Source organism: Mus caroli, chromosome 12, assembly GCF_900094665.2.
Source record: "Mus caroli chromosome 12, CAROLI_EIJ_v1.1, whole genome shotgun sequence".
Taxonomy (NCBI): Eukaryota; Metazoa; Chordata; class Mammalia; order Rodentia; family Muridae; genus Mus; species Mus caroli.
The window spans coordinates 73775942-73793555 of NC_034581.1; the positions used below are offsets into that span (position 1 = coordinate 73775942).

The 17614-nt window shown below is 40.5% G+C and overlaps 1 protein-coding gene across 2 annotated transcripts in view; it reads left to right on the forward strand.

The window, feature by feature from the left end:
• The window catches only part of Rad51b (RAD51 paralog B), a 512935-nt gene that overhangs the window by 29459 nt on the left and 465862 nt on the right, over nucleotides 1–17614 (forward strand). For both annotated transcript variants that reach the window (XM_029484370.1, XM_029484371.1), the window contains exons 6-7: nucleotides 4205–4324; nucleotides 6321–6504. In XM_029484370.1, coding sequence (XP_029340230.1) covers nucleotides 4205–4324; nucleotides 6321–6504 — 304 coding nt within the window. The remainder of the gene's footprint in view (nucleotides 1–4204; nucleotides 4325–6320; nucleotides 6505–17614) is intronic.

Below are 17614 nucleotides of genomic sequence, written 5' to 3' on the forward strand. Positions count from 1 at the left end.
AAAGCATTTGACAAGATCCAACACCCATTCATGATAAAAGTCTTGGAAAGATCAGGAATTCAAGGCCCATACCTAAACATGATAAAAGCAACCTGAATTATACTTTAAACCCAGTTGCTCCTAATTATCTGAGGTATTATCTCCCTAGGTGAAGGCACCATGTTTCTTGTGTGGACAGCAGTTATCTTGTTTTACCCTTGCCTTTTGAAGCCTTTTCTCCATGTGACATCTAGAACCATCTCTCCCCTCCCCTCCCTCCTCCCTCTGTCCCTCCATCTGTGCGTGTGTGTGTGTGTGTGTGTGTGTGTGTGTGTAGGCATGTGTGTCTATGTATGGAGGCTAAAGGAGGATGTTGGGTGTCCTGCTGTCTCATTCTCTAACTTCCTCCTTTGATACAGTTTCTCACTGGCCTTGGAGCTAGGCTGGCAGCCATCAACCCTGAGACACTCCTGCCTGCTGAGCCATCTCCCTAGCCTCTTGAGCAGACCTTCAAAAAGATTTATTTATTATTTTGTATCTTATGTGTACGGATGTTTTGCCTGAGTGTATATATGAGCGATGAGGGTGTGCCTGGTGCCACAGAGGCCAGAAGAGGGTGGCAGGCCCCTTAGGTCTGGAGTTAAGGGTCGTTTTGAACCACCATGTGGGTGCTGGGAAATGAATTTCATCTACTGAAAGATCAGCCAGTGGTTTCTAGCACCGAGCCACCCCTCAGAGCAGTCTTTCACTTTAAAAAAATTTTATTTTTATTTTTAAAAACACATTTGTGGGATGTGACTGAGTGGTTAAGGTAATGGTCTGTTAAAAAAGGAAACATGATGGGGTCAGGTCGGCTCCCACACTTCTCATTTTTCTTAATAAAACCCAAACAGACTACCACAGATCTGAGGGTCTGACGGGACCTTGATTTCTGCCTGGCGCTCTGGCTTTCTCCCCTTCAACCTTTCAATCTTCTTCCTGCTCCTTGTTCCAGCTACATTAACTGTTAGAGCACTGTAGCTGGCCTCTGATGTGTTTTGCTTTTCTCTCCTTCTGGAATGTCTTAGGGCTTCTATTGCTGTGATGAAACACATGACCAATAAATAAATAAATAGATAGATAGATAGATAGATAAATAAATAAATATTTAAAAAATTTTAAAAAAGAGAAGAAAGAAAGAAAGAAAGAAACAAGGGAGGGAGGGAGGGAGGAAGGAAGGAAGGGAGGGAGGAAGGAAGGAAGGAAAGAAAGAAAGTGAGAAAGAAAGAAAGAAAACACGAAAACTAAAAGCCCCAAACAAACATTTCCACATCACTGTTCATCATCAAAGGAATTCAGGACAGGAACTCACACAGGGCAGGGACCTGGAGGCAGGAGCTGTTGCAGAGGCCATGGAGGGATGCTGCTGACTGGCTTGCTCTCCATGGCTTGCTCAGCCTGCTTTTATACAGAACCCAGGATCAGCAGCCCAGGGATGGCACCAGCTACCATGGGCTGGGCCCTCCTCCATACATCACTAATAAACACAATCCTTTCCAGGCTGGCCCACAGCCCAATCCTATGGAGGCGGTTCCTTAACTGAGGTTTCCTTCTCTCAGATGACTCTAGTGTCCAGGTGATACAATCTAGCCAGCACACAGAATGTAACTTTCTTCTCTCCTCTGCTTGTCATTTCCTTTATTGGGGGTATTGTGATGTCATATACTCAATAATTACAGTGATGTCATATACTCAATACTTATGGTAGTTAGTTGTGCCTGGCCCATGGTATAGGTCCTCAGTAAATCTTTTTTGTTGTTGTTGTTGTTTTTTTTTTATTTTTATTTTTTTATTTTTGTTTTTGTCTTTTTGTTTTGTTTTTTGAGACAGGGTTTCTCTGTATAGCCCTGGGTGTCCTGGAATTCACTTGTAGACTAGGCTGGTCTCGAACTCAGAAATCCGCCTGCCTCTGCCTCCTGAGAGCTGGGATTAAAAGTGTGCGCCACCACGCCCCCCGGCTTCTCAGTAAATCTTGAATGAATGAATTTTAGATGCATCTTTTCAAAGAAGTGCCTTTGCTAAAAGATATCCACTAGGTGGCACTGTTTTCAAACTTTATGTATTATGTTGGTGGCAAAGATGGGTTTTCTGTTGCTTCCCCTGAAGAACAAGATCTTGTGAAGAAAATTGTCACTGGATACTAATGGGATCGACACCAGGCATTTAGAAAAACTTCACTGATATTTATTTTGATTTATATTTTTTTTAAAAAAAGTTTCCCCAAGTAAAAGTCATTTGGAGAAGCCTTTAGAAAATTGTAACATATTGGCTGATATGTTGCTGACTACGTTACTTAGCATGGCAGATGTGAGTAACAGTAGCTCCGGTCCATATACTGACTATCATTCCTCATGAGCAGGCTTAATGGAACCAGTAAGGAATCGCATTACCTTTCACCACTCAAGCCACTGGTGGAAAACCAGCCTCGTGTTGCACTGTGGCCAGTAAGTTAGGGACTCTCCTCTGCTCCTAGCAACAGGCTATCCAAACTGTGAGGCATCCTCAAGTTTGCAGTACCTGTGGCTGTACCCATCCTATTGAACTCTGGCATCTTCCAAGGGCTAGAGCTCCAGCTGCCTTCTCTACTGAGCACTGAGCTCACATTACAGTTACATCACCGCTGCAGCCGCCACCATCACCACCACCACCACCACCACCACCACCACCACCACCACCACCACCACCACCGTAATCATAAAAATGACATGCTTCTACAAACCCTCCCAGTCTGCCCAATTTGCAGGGTCAACAGCACATCATTTCTTATTTGCCTTTCTTTCTTTCTTTCTTTCTTTCTTTCTTTCTTTCTTTCTTTCTTTCTTTCTTTCTTTCTTTCTTTCTTTCTTTCTTTCTTTCTTTCTTTCTTTCTTTCTTTCTTTCTTTCTTTCGAGATAGAGTTTCTCTGTATAGCCCTGGCTGTCCTGGAACTCACTNTGTAGACCAGGCTGGCCTTGAACTCAGAAATCCACCTGCCTCTGCCTCCCGAGTGCTGGGATTAAAGGCATGCGCCATCACTGCCCAGCTCTTTTTTGCTTTTCTTACTTCCTGTCCTTCTCCCTCAGTCCCCATGCCTTGTCAAACACGCCTTACTCGGATACCCCTTTAAATACTATTTTTCTCTTGAAGCATTTTTACCTCTTCTTATTGAACCAAATTATATATTTTTCTTTTCAGTTGACTGAAAATGCACTTAAAAAGTTCTTGACTGTCTTCATTTTTCTCTTTCCTGTTTTAGGTCCTTCCCTTGCTTCTGATTATAGCATATTTAAGGATTTTTGTTTGTTTGTTTGTTTATCTATTTAAAGTTCTCAGCCTCTTCCCAGAGCCCTTTAACTGGGGATGAAGACACTGCTCTTTTGTTCTCCTGTGTCTCTAATGTGAACATAGACTATGGGTGGCTTTGTGTTTGCAGTATCTTTTCCAGATTCCCTGGATGGCTAAGTAGGCCTGACGAGTCATTGCAATTGGGAGACAGTTATACTCCAAGAGTTTTGTTTTTCAGTTTTATATCTTACCCTTTTGTCATTTCTAGCGCTGCCCTTCGTGCCTCTTTCTGCTAAACGATGCTGTTCTTTATGTTTTGAGTTATTATTCTTCTTCACCTGACCTGCCCCACATGATGAGATTTAGCCTCGGGGTCTGAATCCAGCATTCAGAAAATAACTTTTTGTTAACAAGAAGTAACTGGATAGCATTAATTTGGTTAAACAATAATTTTCTATTTACCAAGGAGCTACTAAATAGCTTTAAATTTTAATTGAGAAAGCATATTTTCTAGGAAGAGACAAGGCAACTTAGATATGTTATTATTAGGAAACAGTACCATACTTATTGAAACAGACTTCGTTCATTCAAGCAACTGAAAGCTTTTTCTAAAATTTCTAATATGTCAAAGTAGCTGCTATGAAAATGTTATCTGTAAACATATTATTTCCAGAAATAAAATCTTGGGAATATTGTTGCTTGTTGGAAATTTGATGAGACTTAGAACCCTTGATAGCCAACCTCTGATAATTCTCACAGAGGCCACGTATATTCCAAACGTGTGTTTTGAGCCTTTTGCTTACACCTGACATACGGATACGTCTTAGTACTTTCCCATGTGGAGTGTGTTGGAGACCCAGCAGTGTCTCTTTCTTTCAGTATTCACTATTCTCTCTTGCATCCTATTCCCTTCTCTCCATAGACTGGTTGAGATTGCGGAATCCCGTTTTCCACAGTATTTTCACACTGAGGAAAAATTGCTTCTGACCAGCAGTAGAGTTCATCTCTGCCGAGAGCTCACCTGTGAGGGACTTCTACAAAGGTAGGTGGGTTTTATTTTAAATATAAAATATTTTAGTAATGCTTTGAAAGTTTTCTCCTCCCCATTTTCAGCTTCTTAGTAAAATAATTCTTATATAATGGAGTTAAAGAAATAATAATTTGTGCCTTCTTCATTCATTGTAGCTTTTTTTGAAATGTTTCTTTAAAATGGAAAAAAAATCAGTGAATATTTTAGAATCTAAGTGGTTTATTTATTATAAGTTGTTTTGTTAGTGAACTACCTGTAAATGTGGCAGCTTAGAACAGCAAATATGTATTTTCTGGGGAGTGAGCATCTGGAAGTGGCTCAGCTGCTCCTGCTTTGCTTGTTGTCCAGGACTGCCGTTGTTTTGTTGACCAGTCGGCTGGTATGCCTATTCCCAAGCTCACTCGTGCACCATTGGAAGGCGTCCTTTCTTTACGTATGGAAAGTGTAGTCTTTCATCCCCACTGTCTGGAATAAGAGCATCGCCATTTTGTCATGAGCACTTGTCACATAGACCAACTCTTGTGTAGTATGGGAGGGCATCTATGTAGAAATTCATAAAAAGATAGGACACACCAGGATGGGGGAATAAGAGGAGGCCATTTTAGAGACTGGCTACACAAGTAGCTTTCCTGTAAAATTACAGCTTTTGTAGTATTGTAGGGCAACATGAAAACACTGTCGCTATTTCCAGAACAATGCAATGTGATAGGAGTGCTGAACTAAGTTATGTGTGCTGCATTTACAACCATCACTGTAACTCAGGGAAGTGTGTGTGTGTGTGTGTGTGTGTGTGTGTGTGTATACACATGAGTGCATGAGCAAGTGCATGTGTGTTACTGGGCTTGAACCTAGGGCCTCATGTGTGTCAGGCAAGTGCTGAGCTGCATCTCAGCACTTTTTTTTTTTTATGTAAAGATTTATTTTATTTATATGAGTACACTGTAGCTGTTTCCAGACACACCAGAAGAGGACATCAGATCTCTTTACAGATGGTTATGAGCCACCATGTGGTTGCTGGGAATTGAACTCATGACCTTTGGAAGAGCAGTCATTGCTCTTATCCACTGAGCCATCTCTCCAGCCCCTCTCAGCACTTTTTAAAGTTTTTATTTTGATAACGTACAGACTATGTTATCCAGTATGGTTTTGAACAACTCCCACTGTAGCCCAGTTTAGCCTTGACCTTGCAAACTTCTTTCTTTAGTTTCCTGAGTAATGAGGGCTACAGATCTCTGTTACCAGAGCTGGCTAAACTGTTATTTTAAAGCTGATTAACCCTTTCAGCATGGTGGTGGTGTTGTTTTCGGTTTATTTATTTTGAATTTTATGAGTGTGAGTATTTACCTGCATGCTTGTGTGTATACCACTTATATGTCTGGTGCCCTTGGAGGTTGGAAGAGTGGGTGGGGTCCCCTGGAACTAGAGTTACCAATGGCCGTGAACCCTCATGTACTTGCTGGAAACCAAACCCTGGTCCTTTGCAAGAGAAGCAGGTATTCCTAACCATTGAGCCGTCTGTCTCTCCAGCCCCTTCACTTTTTAAAGTCATGTCTTTGAAGTGACTTGCAGATCTTCAGGGTTAGGCCTGCCTGCCCCTTCACTTTTTAAAGTCACGTCTTTGAAGTGACTTGCAGATCTTCAAGGTTAGTCCTGCCTGCTTTCCTGAGTTCTAACTCCAAAAGCATGGCTGTCCTCTCCCCACCTCTGTCTCTGACCTGGAGAACAACCAGAGTCCTAAGCGTGTTTGCTCTCAACCTCCAGGCTGCCTCGCTGTTTGCTCTAACGCCCTCTTCCCCTCACAGATGTTTGCAGACCTCCATTACACTCTAAGCCTTCACTGGCTCCCTCCTCCCAGCAGCTGCCAGGATTTACAGCTTGCCCAACTTGTGTTTGGCTTTTCTCTCAAACCCTAATACAGTGTTCTTCTATTTTCCTTCTGAAAAGAAAAATAAAAAAAAGAGATGGTGTCTTACACTTGTTTGTTATTTTACAAATTCTACTTTCACAGGCTTGAGTGTTTGGAGGAAGAGATCATTTCGAAAGGAGTTAAGCTTGTGATTGTTGACTCCATTGCTTCTGTGGTCAGAAAGGAGTTTGACCCGCAGCTTCAAGGCAACATCAAAGAAAGGAACAAGTTCTTGGGCAAAGGAGCGTCCTTACTGAAGTACCTGGCGGGGGAGTTTTCAATCCCAGTAAGTGTCCCTTTTCCTTCTTTTCTCTTAAGGTCATGACCTTACAGTATGGAATGATCTACTTAGGGAAGACTAAACATCTGACTTCTAAAGTTTGATTGCTATGGCAAGGAACTGCTTTCGTCAGTCACCCTCTCTGCTGGTTATTTCCCCTTTTATAACATGACCCCGGACAGACTTAAGTGCTTCTGACGGTTCCCACCGTCCCTTCCTTTATTCCTTCTCACTGGTTACTCACTCCGTGTGTTCTGTGTCACGTCTGTCATGCTGAGATTACTATTAAGTGGGACAACTCGCAGAGCGGCCTGGCTCTGTTTCTGCAAACTTTCTTTGCAGCGACGGTGTATCCTGTAGATTTTGTAACTTAGATCTTTTAGGCTCTGTTCGTAGGTTACCCTGTTCAGTGCTGTTTTGGTTTGTTTCCAATGGGCAGAGGTCAACCATTAATGGAAACGGCACAGAGAATACCTTAAAAGAGCTGTTGGGATGGTTTTCTGTGGTGGGTATTGTGATCAGGAAATCTGAGGGGAGATTATTAGGGTTGGAGATGCACAGCAGACAACACGGAAATGTATATTAAGTTACACCCCACTCTGCTACATGTGGGAGGGCTGTACTTGTTCTGCAGCCTCAGGGACATTGGGTATTACTATGTTTGCTTTTATTTCTTCCAGACAGCATCCTGCTGTCCAGCCCGAGCGTCCTCCCCACGGGCCCTCTTGCTTTTTGCCTTAGTGCTAGGGTTACAGGTATGGGTTACCACACTCTTCCAGGCTTTTTAGTTTTAGCCATGTTCCCACCCAGACAAGGAAATTCCTTAACCTGACATAAAATTTGCTTGAGACTTCATGGTTCTTAATTGTTTTGGAGAAATTAAGATCTCGTGTCTTTATTTCATAAAGAATATATACAAATTACGTGAGTCACCATGCAGCCTTTCATTTGTAAAGCCAAGTGAGAAGTCGGAGAAAGTTCACATACATACACATTCTACATATTTTCATGCCTCTAAAATTTATAGTTTGAATTAAAATCAGCTATTACAAAGTTTATCTTGAGAACTACTTAAAATGATATATTTGAATTGTTCCTGGTCAAGTAGAATAGAAAAATTTAAAGAATTTTTTTGAAGAGATACTTAATAGAAATTTAAGATGAGTTGCTTACTTATTTTTACTAACTTACAGTGTTGCTTGACCTAAGCCTCTGCAAAATGTGAAAAGTAACCTTTTAAAAGTTGTTTTCCTTTTTAAACAGCAATTATAGGCTGATGTTTTGCATTTCACTAAGATAGTTTATCTTTCTGAGTAAGGAAAAAAAAAACTCTACTCTTTTTTTTTTGTGTGTGTGTTTTTAGTAGAGCTCTCTGAAACAACAGGTGTCCGGTGTCTGAGAAGAGCTGGGCAGGGTTGTGATCTGGTGTATGCGCTGTTATTTGTCTGTCCCTGATCCGGATGCTCCTCCCTAGGCTCAGTGCTCCCAGCACAACCAATATCTTATGGAGTTAGGAGGTGCAACCGCCTTTAATCCTAGGAAGTAGAGGCAGGAGTGTGTCCTGTGCGTACAAGGCAAGCCTGGCCTAAATAGTGACTTCCAGGCCAGCCAAGGCTAGATGGTGAGACGCTTGTCAAAAATCAATCAATCAATCAATCAATCAATCAATAGTAAATAGGAGGGAATATAGGAATCTGATGGTGTTTTTGTATTACTTCAAGGCACCGACTCCCATCCCTACTATTTATGAAATTTTTACTAAAGCAAGAATTTTATAATTCAAATTATTTTGCCTTGTTATTAGACTAGCTCTGAGTAGCCTAAGCTATCTCACATCAAAGAATTACCCACTTAAAGAAAGGAATGCTTTACATTTTGTATTTTGCTGAAAATTCATTTTTATGGTTTATAAAACTTTCATTTGTTTTTATATTTTACCACTTTTGTTTGTTTTGTTTTAAATCAAGTAATCCATGACTAGCACTGTTTGTGAAGCTGGCATTTGCTTGGTTCATAAGTTCAAAGTTTCCTTTCCTTTTAGAAATTATTTTATATTTTGTGTTTTTCATAATATTTAAAAATTTTAATGTTTAGATTTTTTTTCTAAGAAGCATGAGGTTTTTTTTTTTATGTTTTTCTTGATCAAATTTAGTCTTTAAAGTGGCACTGTTCACTGCTTTCTGGGCAGCCTTTTTCTGATTGGTGTGCTATTAATGTGGTTACTGTCATCAACCTTTGAGCAGAGAGACTCTGGAGTTCAAGTGTGTGGCGGGGTTCTATAGCCTGCTATTCTTTGTCAAGGTCAAGAGCCTTGACTGCTTCCATGTTAGCATCTACACGTCTTTGGGAACAAAAGCAAGTGTTGGGTGAATGGCTGTTTTCCCTTATTCCAACCATGTATCCTACACTTATAGATATTCTCGTGAACCCCCATTGCTGACTCCAGGGTTGTTACCACAGGAGTATGATAGGTAGGAATAACCCTTCCTGACAAAGGATACTTATGAAATACTCAGGTGTACTGTGTTTGTAATCAACATAATGCTGCATAAATGATTATGCTCATTTAATGTTATAGATAATTACTGTGAGGTTTTATGTTTATAATATGCACATGTTTTATGCATATGTGTTTATAATATGTGTATATTATGCTTATATATTTATGCATATAATAACATATATGCTATAGCTTCTTTTGGTTTTAACATCCTTGCTGTATAGTTAATGTGATTACTCAGGTTTTCTCTTGTCTTTTGAGCTACCAGGAAACCTTTTGTTTGGGAAGGATGACATCATTTGAGCTTCATGTGGACATGAATGTGCTTATATTTTAATTCTGTCATGGCTCTTGTCTACATTAGTCACTGACCATCAAAGAGATTCTAAGTGACATCACTTTACTGGAAACACACATATTATTATGTTATGGAGAATTCGAGTTATAAAATTAAACATTCTCAGGGGAGAATTTTATAGACTTGAATACATTAAGACTGTGGTTTGAGAAACACAGTTGCAGAAGTCTGGTGGAATCTTTCCCTCCAATGCTTTAGAGATTTTAGGAGTGTGCTGCTGTGGGGCAGAACTTTTGTCTTTAAAGCATACTCACTCTAGTAGTGTTGATCCTTGTCTTAGGGTTTCATTGCTGTGAAGGGACAACTTGACCAAGGCAACTCTTATAAAGGAGAACATTTAATGAGGTCTAGCTTCCAGGTTCAGAGGTTCAGTCCATTGCAGTCATGGCAGGAAGCATGGCAGTGTGCAGGCCGACTTGGTGCTGGAAGAGCTGAGAGTTCTGTATCTTGGTCCGAAGGCAGCCAGGAGGAGGGTCTCTTCCCTACTGGGTGGAGCCTGAGCATAGGAATCCTCAAACCCAACCCATACAATGACACACTTTCTCCATCAAGGCCACACCTTCTAATAGCACCACTCCTAGGGTGAAGCATTCAAACATGAACCTATGGGAGACATACCTATTCTCATCGCCACAGTTCTGAAACTGTTTCCAGATGGTTAGTGGAAATAATATGAGGAGAGTTTAGATGTTGCTTTCTAAAGTCAGCGGTGACTGTGGCTGTGCCGCCCATTCACTGCCCCTTCTATTTACCGTCCAAGTGAAGTCGTAATGTCACACTGCGAAGTCTCCATCAGAGTAAGCTAATAGGACATGCTCTTGAAGAGTAATTATTACATGGCTCACAATAGTCCCCTCCCATTCATTTTTTCTTTTTACATATAATACTGAAAGTAGGAATAGCTTTTATTTCACCTGTAGTTGCTGTAATCCAGATTATTCTAAGACATGACTGTAGCCATTTTTCCTGTGGTTGTCCTCTGTGTTCTTTGTCATGTGCTTGTTGGGAATATGCATGGCTCTCATAGACTGTTCATCAAGGTTTCTTTTGAAATAGTAATATCCATTTTTATGTTTAAGCCTTTAGAAAAGTGAATGAAAATATGTGTTGTACTTCTTATTTTACCATTTAAAGGCATTCAGATAATTAACAAGAAGAAACTGTTTTTGTCTTAAGTGAAGAAAATACAGTAAGATTAGCCTTTTTATTATTTGAAAAGGGAATGAATTTTTTCCCTCAATTTAATCTGACCCAATTTTATATGGTCCAGAATTTATCTTTTCTTTTAACTGTCCCATCATGCAAGGTGGGCTTCATCTTTAAGATCATACCTTATCATTGACACTAATAAATACTAAAAAATATAAACCAATAGGGGAGTTCATTAAAATATTAAGATTTTATTAATTGCAAAATTTTCATCTTGTGCTTCTGACTTGTGACATAGGTTTATATGCCTTCTTATGAATGTTCAGAGCTTACGTTTTTGGAGAGTCTTATGAAGTTGCTCATTGAGATAGAAATCACAGATCCTTAACACTGGAGTCAGAGTTTGCACTGTGTATCGTTATCGTGTGACTTCTCTGAAAATCTGGTCTTTTGGGTTCAGTCTGACCATTCCCATGAGTCACTGGGAGCAAATACCCTGAACTCCGAGGTGAGGAGGGCTCACCAAGGTGTGGGGCTTTCTGTTCGCCTACACCGTGATCTCTCAACCTATCTACTTTCTCTCCATGGACTCACTATGCACTCACTGTGTAGTAAGCCTTTATTTCATTAGCTAGTGAAATCCTAGAATACTTCACTTTCATCCTAGAACACTTCACCTTTTCTGATGTGGCAAACTTTGTTTTTATTGTTAACTAAAGTCAGAAGCTAGAAACACATACAGGTTAATGAATAGGTGGTTGGCAAGGCAGCATTGGTGTCTGAAGGGTGATCCAGCATGTGGTGCTGGGATGCATCAGGTAGCCCAGGAATATACTCACTGTGAGGAAAGGGTTAACTTAGTTGGCTTGGGTCACTCAGATTTCCAGAAAAAACTTCCCTTAGGGCCTGACTCTTGGCCTGGGTCCTGGGAGATGACCTCTGAGCCCTGGGAATATTCTACCTACTAAGTATTTTTGTGTGCACGAGGGTTGAGGGCACAGGTATCAGTTTGATGACAGTTTATGCATACAAGTGTGGTTGTGGTGAGCGTTGATTTTGCTCTGGGGACTGGAGTCTAATTAGCTGAGGTCATTTAAGTAGGTGTGGCATACCTCCTGATTGACCTCTAATAACAATCTGGACCCTAACAATTGAGCCAAGTTTCCTGATTAAAACCACTTTGCACATGTTGTCCTGAGTCACGGTGGAGACCCTTAAGCTCCACTGGGAGAGGACAGTGAGGGTGTCTAGTGGTTTCTCTGCACTTTGTCACACTTTTCTTTGCTGATTCCACCTGTCTCTGTCCCTTAAAAGTCATAACTGAGGGAAGGGATGGGAAAGATGGGGAGAGAGAAGAAAGCATAGCTGTAACATCTTTTCTGAGCTTATGCTTTTAAAACTGTTTTTTTTTATTGTGTATTGATAGTTTATAATTTCTTGTATTGATGGGATCCAAAGTGATGTTGTGGTAGTTTTAATGGTAACTGCTTAAGCCCGGCAAAGTTTAGCCAATAGTGTTCCCATGGGCTCGATTCATTAGTTTTGATGATTGAGCTGTCATGTACTGAGTAAGAGTAGGAGGAGCTGGGAGAAGAGAACTCTGTATTCTCTTGCAACTTTATGGTGAATCTAAAATTACTGCAAAATAAACAGTTTTTAAAAAGGAGGTAAAGTGGGTGATTGCCTTTGTCATAGCCGGCCGACAGACTCATAATGACATCGTACTGGTTGTGTCTGGAGAAGGGGATGTGCATTGGCGATACTGGCTTGACTCCCTTTGGCCATCTGCTTCTATAGATATTATCTACTACCTCATTATTTTTAACACTCTTCTTCATCTTTCAACGAATTCTCCTGGTTCCGTCTTCGTAATAAACTCAGTGTCTGGTTACTTCCACCATCTCGGTCCTACCTCCCTGGGCTATGGGAGTGCAGCACTGGCTTTGGATTTAGATGTTGGCTTGGCAGATAGTCCACTCTTGCTAAAATTTATCCTGGCTCTGACCTTAGTTATCCTGTTCAAAAATGGGTACAATCTCTGACTTTTCTGGCTGTGGGGAGTAAGTGAGGCTGTCTGTAATGTTCTTTACACAATGTGTGGTGCACTCTGTGAAAGGCAGCCTTTAGTTGTTAATTTTAGCAGTTACCTCATTCCCAATGCTTTGTATATTTTCTACCTTAATATTTTTGCAGTATTAAAACCACAAGAACAGATTGTGCTGTCCTCTTCATTGTCCCTTCCTCAGTGTTGTTGATAGATACTAATGCTGCCTGAAGCCTCTTTTACCTCATAACTCCTATTGTTTTGTATCTCAGACTTTCTTCCTCTTTCCCCTTTTATTTAATTCAATGTAAACTTAAATTTTTTCCCAACTATACTTTAAATAAAGGATCTTAAATGCTTTAGCCTCCCTTCTAGCCTACCACCCACCAGAGGTAGTGGAAGAGAAAGGTTATTGGGATATGGGGAAAGTGGACTTGTTTAGAAATGGTTCTTTGGAATCCCTTCTGCATTGCCAGCAGTTCAGTTCACAGGATTCTCCAGAGATAGCTCGATCCACTCGAAAATACTTCATGAATACATCAGCAGTCTAGTTCAGTACTGTTGGGATAGCAAACACGAATCAGCAGCGGCCTCAGCCGAGTTGGCATGAGTCAGCACGAGGGATACCAGGAGAAGTCCTCTGCTGTGCCTCTCTCAACAAAGTAAAAAGGTCAGTGAAGACTCGAGACAAAAAGCGTTGCAAAGCTACTGCCTTTCTCAGTCTGTTGAGTCCTATTTATATTCCCTCTAGATATCATGTGTCCTCCATGGGTCTCACCTCACCACATGTCTTGCACATGAGTCTGTCTTAGCAAAACTCTATATGAGTTTATATCAGCTGACATCACCCTGCCAATCAGCCTGAGTCTGTGGAAACATCGAGAAACTGCCAGAACACCACCAGGAATTTTTTGGTGCATTTCTCTCTATGGAGTCCCGACAAATGGAGCTCAATAATGCAATGTAAGGCGAACCAACGCATGCATGTTGTTAGCGAAGAATCCTTCATCACACATCTGTCCTTTCACATGCTTACTTTAGCAAAACATCCTTTCTTCTGTGTCTACCTCAGGAAAATGTTTCTCCACATGTTTGTCCAAGCAAAACACCATCTGACACAACTGACTTGCCAAAGAAACCTTAAGCTTCCATTTCAATTTCAATTCTGCTCTCAGTAATGTCCAAAGCTCTATGCTAGGCACATGAGGTCATACAGATGAATAAAACACCATGTCTGTCCTTAAGGCTTCTGTAAATAAGTCAACTGTAGAGACGAATCACGCCCTGTGGTATAGTACAGGATAGAATGAGTATCTTGTCTACTGTTCTTTTTCTGTCTAACTGATGAGTAACTATCATGGCACCTCCATTTCTGTCATTGGTGCTACTGACTACACAGAAAAGAATAATGGGAGCGCCTAAACTTCCAGTTTCTAGTTAAACCCCGACCTTTACTGTCTCTCGGAAAGAGTGCTTTTTGGAGTTTGGGAGTTGTTCAGCTGATGAACACAGTGTAATTTAAAGTTGTTTTGCTGAGAAGAGGTTATAAGTGAAAGCAAATTGCAGCCCTGGTGGTCAGTGTTCCCCTACACTTATTACCGAGTCCCCTGTGTGCTCTCTGCTTTCCAGTTGAAGATCCCAAGCTTGTGGCTGAATGGCAACCTTTAGTTTTCCACTGGGGACAGGGATACAGTGAAACGAGGCCATCTACCCAAGGTAGTGAGTAATGTTACTTGCCGCTTGTAGCATGGTTTTTATTCAGTATCTCTGGTTTGCTTCTGACTTTCCTGTATAGATAATGGTCTGATACACATCGGTGCAGTGTGACTTTCTCCCAGTGTATCTCTGACCACATCTTTTGCTCAGAAGCACGGTGTGGTATCGTATAATTAAAGTACCAGATTATAAGCTTTATAAGAACAGAGAACTTACATGTTGTGTCGCCAGGTGCATCCTTTGTAGCAAGGTCAGACCATGTGTTGATTGATTACATTCTTGCTAAGGTACTCAGGAACATTCTCCCTTCTGGCTTTTGCATAGGCTTCCTATCTTGCCTTTTCCTATGCATGTGGACTGCTGGTCTACCTCTGCTTTCTAGCTGGTCCCACTTTCCATTGTGCTACAAACACCATGAACTTCTATTTGGAACTTATGTGATTCCTTTGCCTTTCAGTATCATTTAACTTTTGTATGTCTATGTCTAGGCCCCCCAGTTATATCATAAAGCCCCCCCCCCCCCAAACAAGAGCATATAATCTCCATATCTACCTTTCTTGAAAAATGTCTCATCTTAAGTAGGTATCCAATACATTCTTGTAGGCCATTTTATACTTTTTAGTCATACAATTTCTGAAGTGTATATTTAATTAAATGCTTATTAAGTCCCTATGCCATTTAAAGGTCACTCTGGCACTGCTTCTAAAGTGTGCAAAACCACCTGGAAACCAGGACTTGCTGTCTCTATACTTCTTGTTTACAATTGAACCTCGAGGTTTGCTGAAGGTTGGAAAGCTTGGTGCCTCTAATTCCTGGAGCCACTCAAAGTCCTGTGAGAGATCATCAGCTCCTATTTTATATAAAAAGCGATACCGTGAGAATTCAGCATCAGTGCTCTGTACAGAGTGCTACCATATGCCTCACATAGAAATCTGACTCCTAAAACGTGGGCAACAAAATAATGTCAAATGGGACTATATCAAACTAAAAGACTTCTGCACAGCAAGTAGATAGTCATCAATGAGAGTAAAAACCAAACTGTAGAATGGGGAAACATTCATAAATCATGGATGCGACAAAGGGTTAGTATCCACAAGATATAAAGAAATCCTACATCTCAGTAGCACAACCTGGACAACAGCAAAAAGCAAGCCGAGTAAAAAAACTGGGCTAAAATAAGCTGAATAGATATTCCTCAACAGACGTACATAGCCCAGTGTGGTGGTACATGCCTGTAATCCTAGCGCTTGGGAGGCTAAGGTAGGAAGATTTCAAGTTTTTCACTGCAGCATCATCCCCCAAAACCAAGACATGGGTGCAATCTAAATGTTCAGTCACATATTAATGGATAAAGGAAATTCAGTATATACATGCAGTGGATATTCAACCTTCAAAAGAAATCTTACATTTTGTGTAACATGAATGAATGTGGATAATGCTATACTATATTAAGTAAGCCAAGTGTAGAACACATACTATGTGATGCCCTTTACATATGGAATCTAAAATAGTCAAACTCCTAGAAACAGAAAAGTGATTGCTAGGGCCCTGAGGGATGGGGAAACAGGGAGATATTTGTCAAAGTGAAAACTTCCAGATACTTACTAGAAATGACTCAGTCTTGGAGCTGTGTACATAACACAGTGTCTGAATTAGCGACATGGTTTTAGATATTTTAAAAGTTGCTATGGGGTCAATCTTATGTTCTTATCACATACACAGCAAATGTGTGTGTGTGTGTGTGTGTGTGTGTGTGTGTGTGTGTGTGTGAATCTAGAAGCTATCAAGTGTATTGAGTGCAATAATTGTAGAAATAGTTTCATGAGAATACATAACAGTTGTGCTCTAAAAGATTTCTTCCAATCTTAGACACTTTAAAGTGGAGCATATTAAAAGTTACATTTGAATAATTTATTTATTCTCTTTTTGCCTTGTGTTATTAAATTTGTGTGTGTGTGTGTGTGTACAGTGTATGCACTCATGTGATAATGGTGCACACAGCTATGTGCATGCACACAGGACAGAGGGGGATATGGGATATATTGTTTTTTTACTCTCTGCCTTATTCTCTTGAGACAGCCTCTAACAATTCTCTTGTTCCCTTTCCTGCTATGAAGTGGGGTTACCGGCAAGTGTGTGACCACACTCTGCTTTTATATGGGTTCTAGGGATTCAAACTCAGGGCACCATGTTGCTCAGCAAGAGCTCTTATCTGCTGAGCCATCTCATACATCTATTTATCTGTCTGTCTGTCTGTCTGTCTATCATCTATCTATCTATCTATCTATCTATCTATCAATCAATCAGTCAATCATCTATCCATCTATGTTTTGTGCTGGGGGTTGAACCCATATTGTACATGCTAAGCTAGTATCTCATCACTGAGCTACATCTCTAGTTCATGCTCTATGCTTTTCTTTGATAGTGAAAGAGATAATCTTAACAATTTCATATTTCTGTATTCTCATTTTGATTCTCTGAATGTTGATTCACTGTCTATTGGGAAATTCTATATTGGATTTCGGTGTTCTTAAAACTGAAAAGGCAGATGTGTATACTAACTTAAATCCTGTGATAAATATATTGTCTGAAAATAATGTCTAAACACTTTGACTTTAAGCCTTTCACTTCTATGGTGTTGACTTTGTTCACTTTGACTTTTAAGACGCTTCACTTATATGGTGTTGTCACAGGTAGCCAACAAAGTGGCCTACTTATGAATTTAACTTAAAGCTCCTACGGGCTTAAAACAGAAGGTAATTCTTTCTAGAAATCATGCCCCAAAGACTTTTTCCTGTACATATAAGCCTTATTTATGAGGAATGGATAGTTACAACCTGAACTGGATAAGTGATGCTCATAGTATAAGGATAAAAGAATGGTATCATTGATTAGGGTGGGCTGATGATGGACTGAGTTATCTTCCCAGCCTAAAGCATACTGTTTTAGGCCTTATTGTATAGTGTGAAGTTCTTTTTGTGCTTCTAGTTTGTTACTCTGTGTGATCCTTGGCTTAGCCTACTGGAACTTCCTGTAACACGGGACTGGGCTGTTTTGTGGTTTTGGAAGTAGCAGTTCTTCGTTCAGCAGTACAGCTTTCTTCTCACTTTCTGCTTCCAGGCTCTGGGAACCACATTTTGAAGGTTAAACATTTCATATCAACATCTTGATACGGTAGAAGTGATCGAGAATTGCAGGGATCAAAAGATAAGTTTTTCTGTAGCAGATGTGTTATACCTGGCTGCATGACCCTGCTTTAGTCAGCTCTCTTTTCTGATACTTGGTGTCCTGTACTGTAGGAAGGGACTAAAGTTCTCTCTCACAATGCTTAATGTTATTATTAATAATA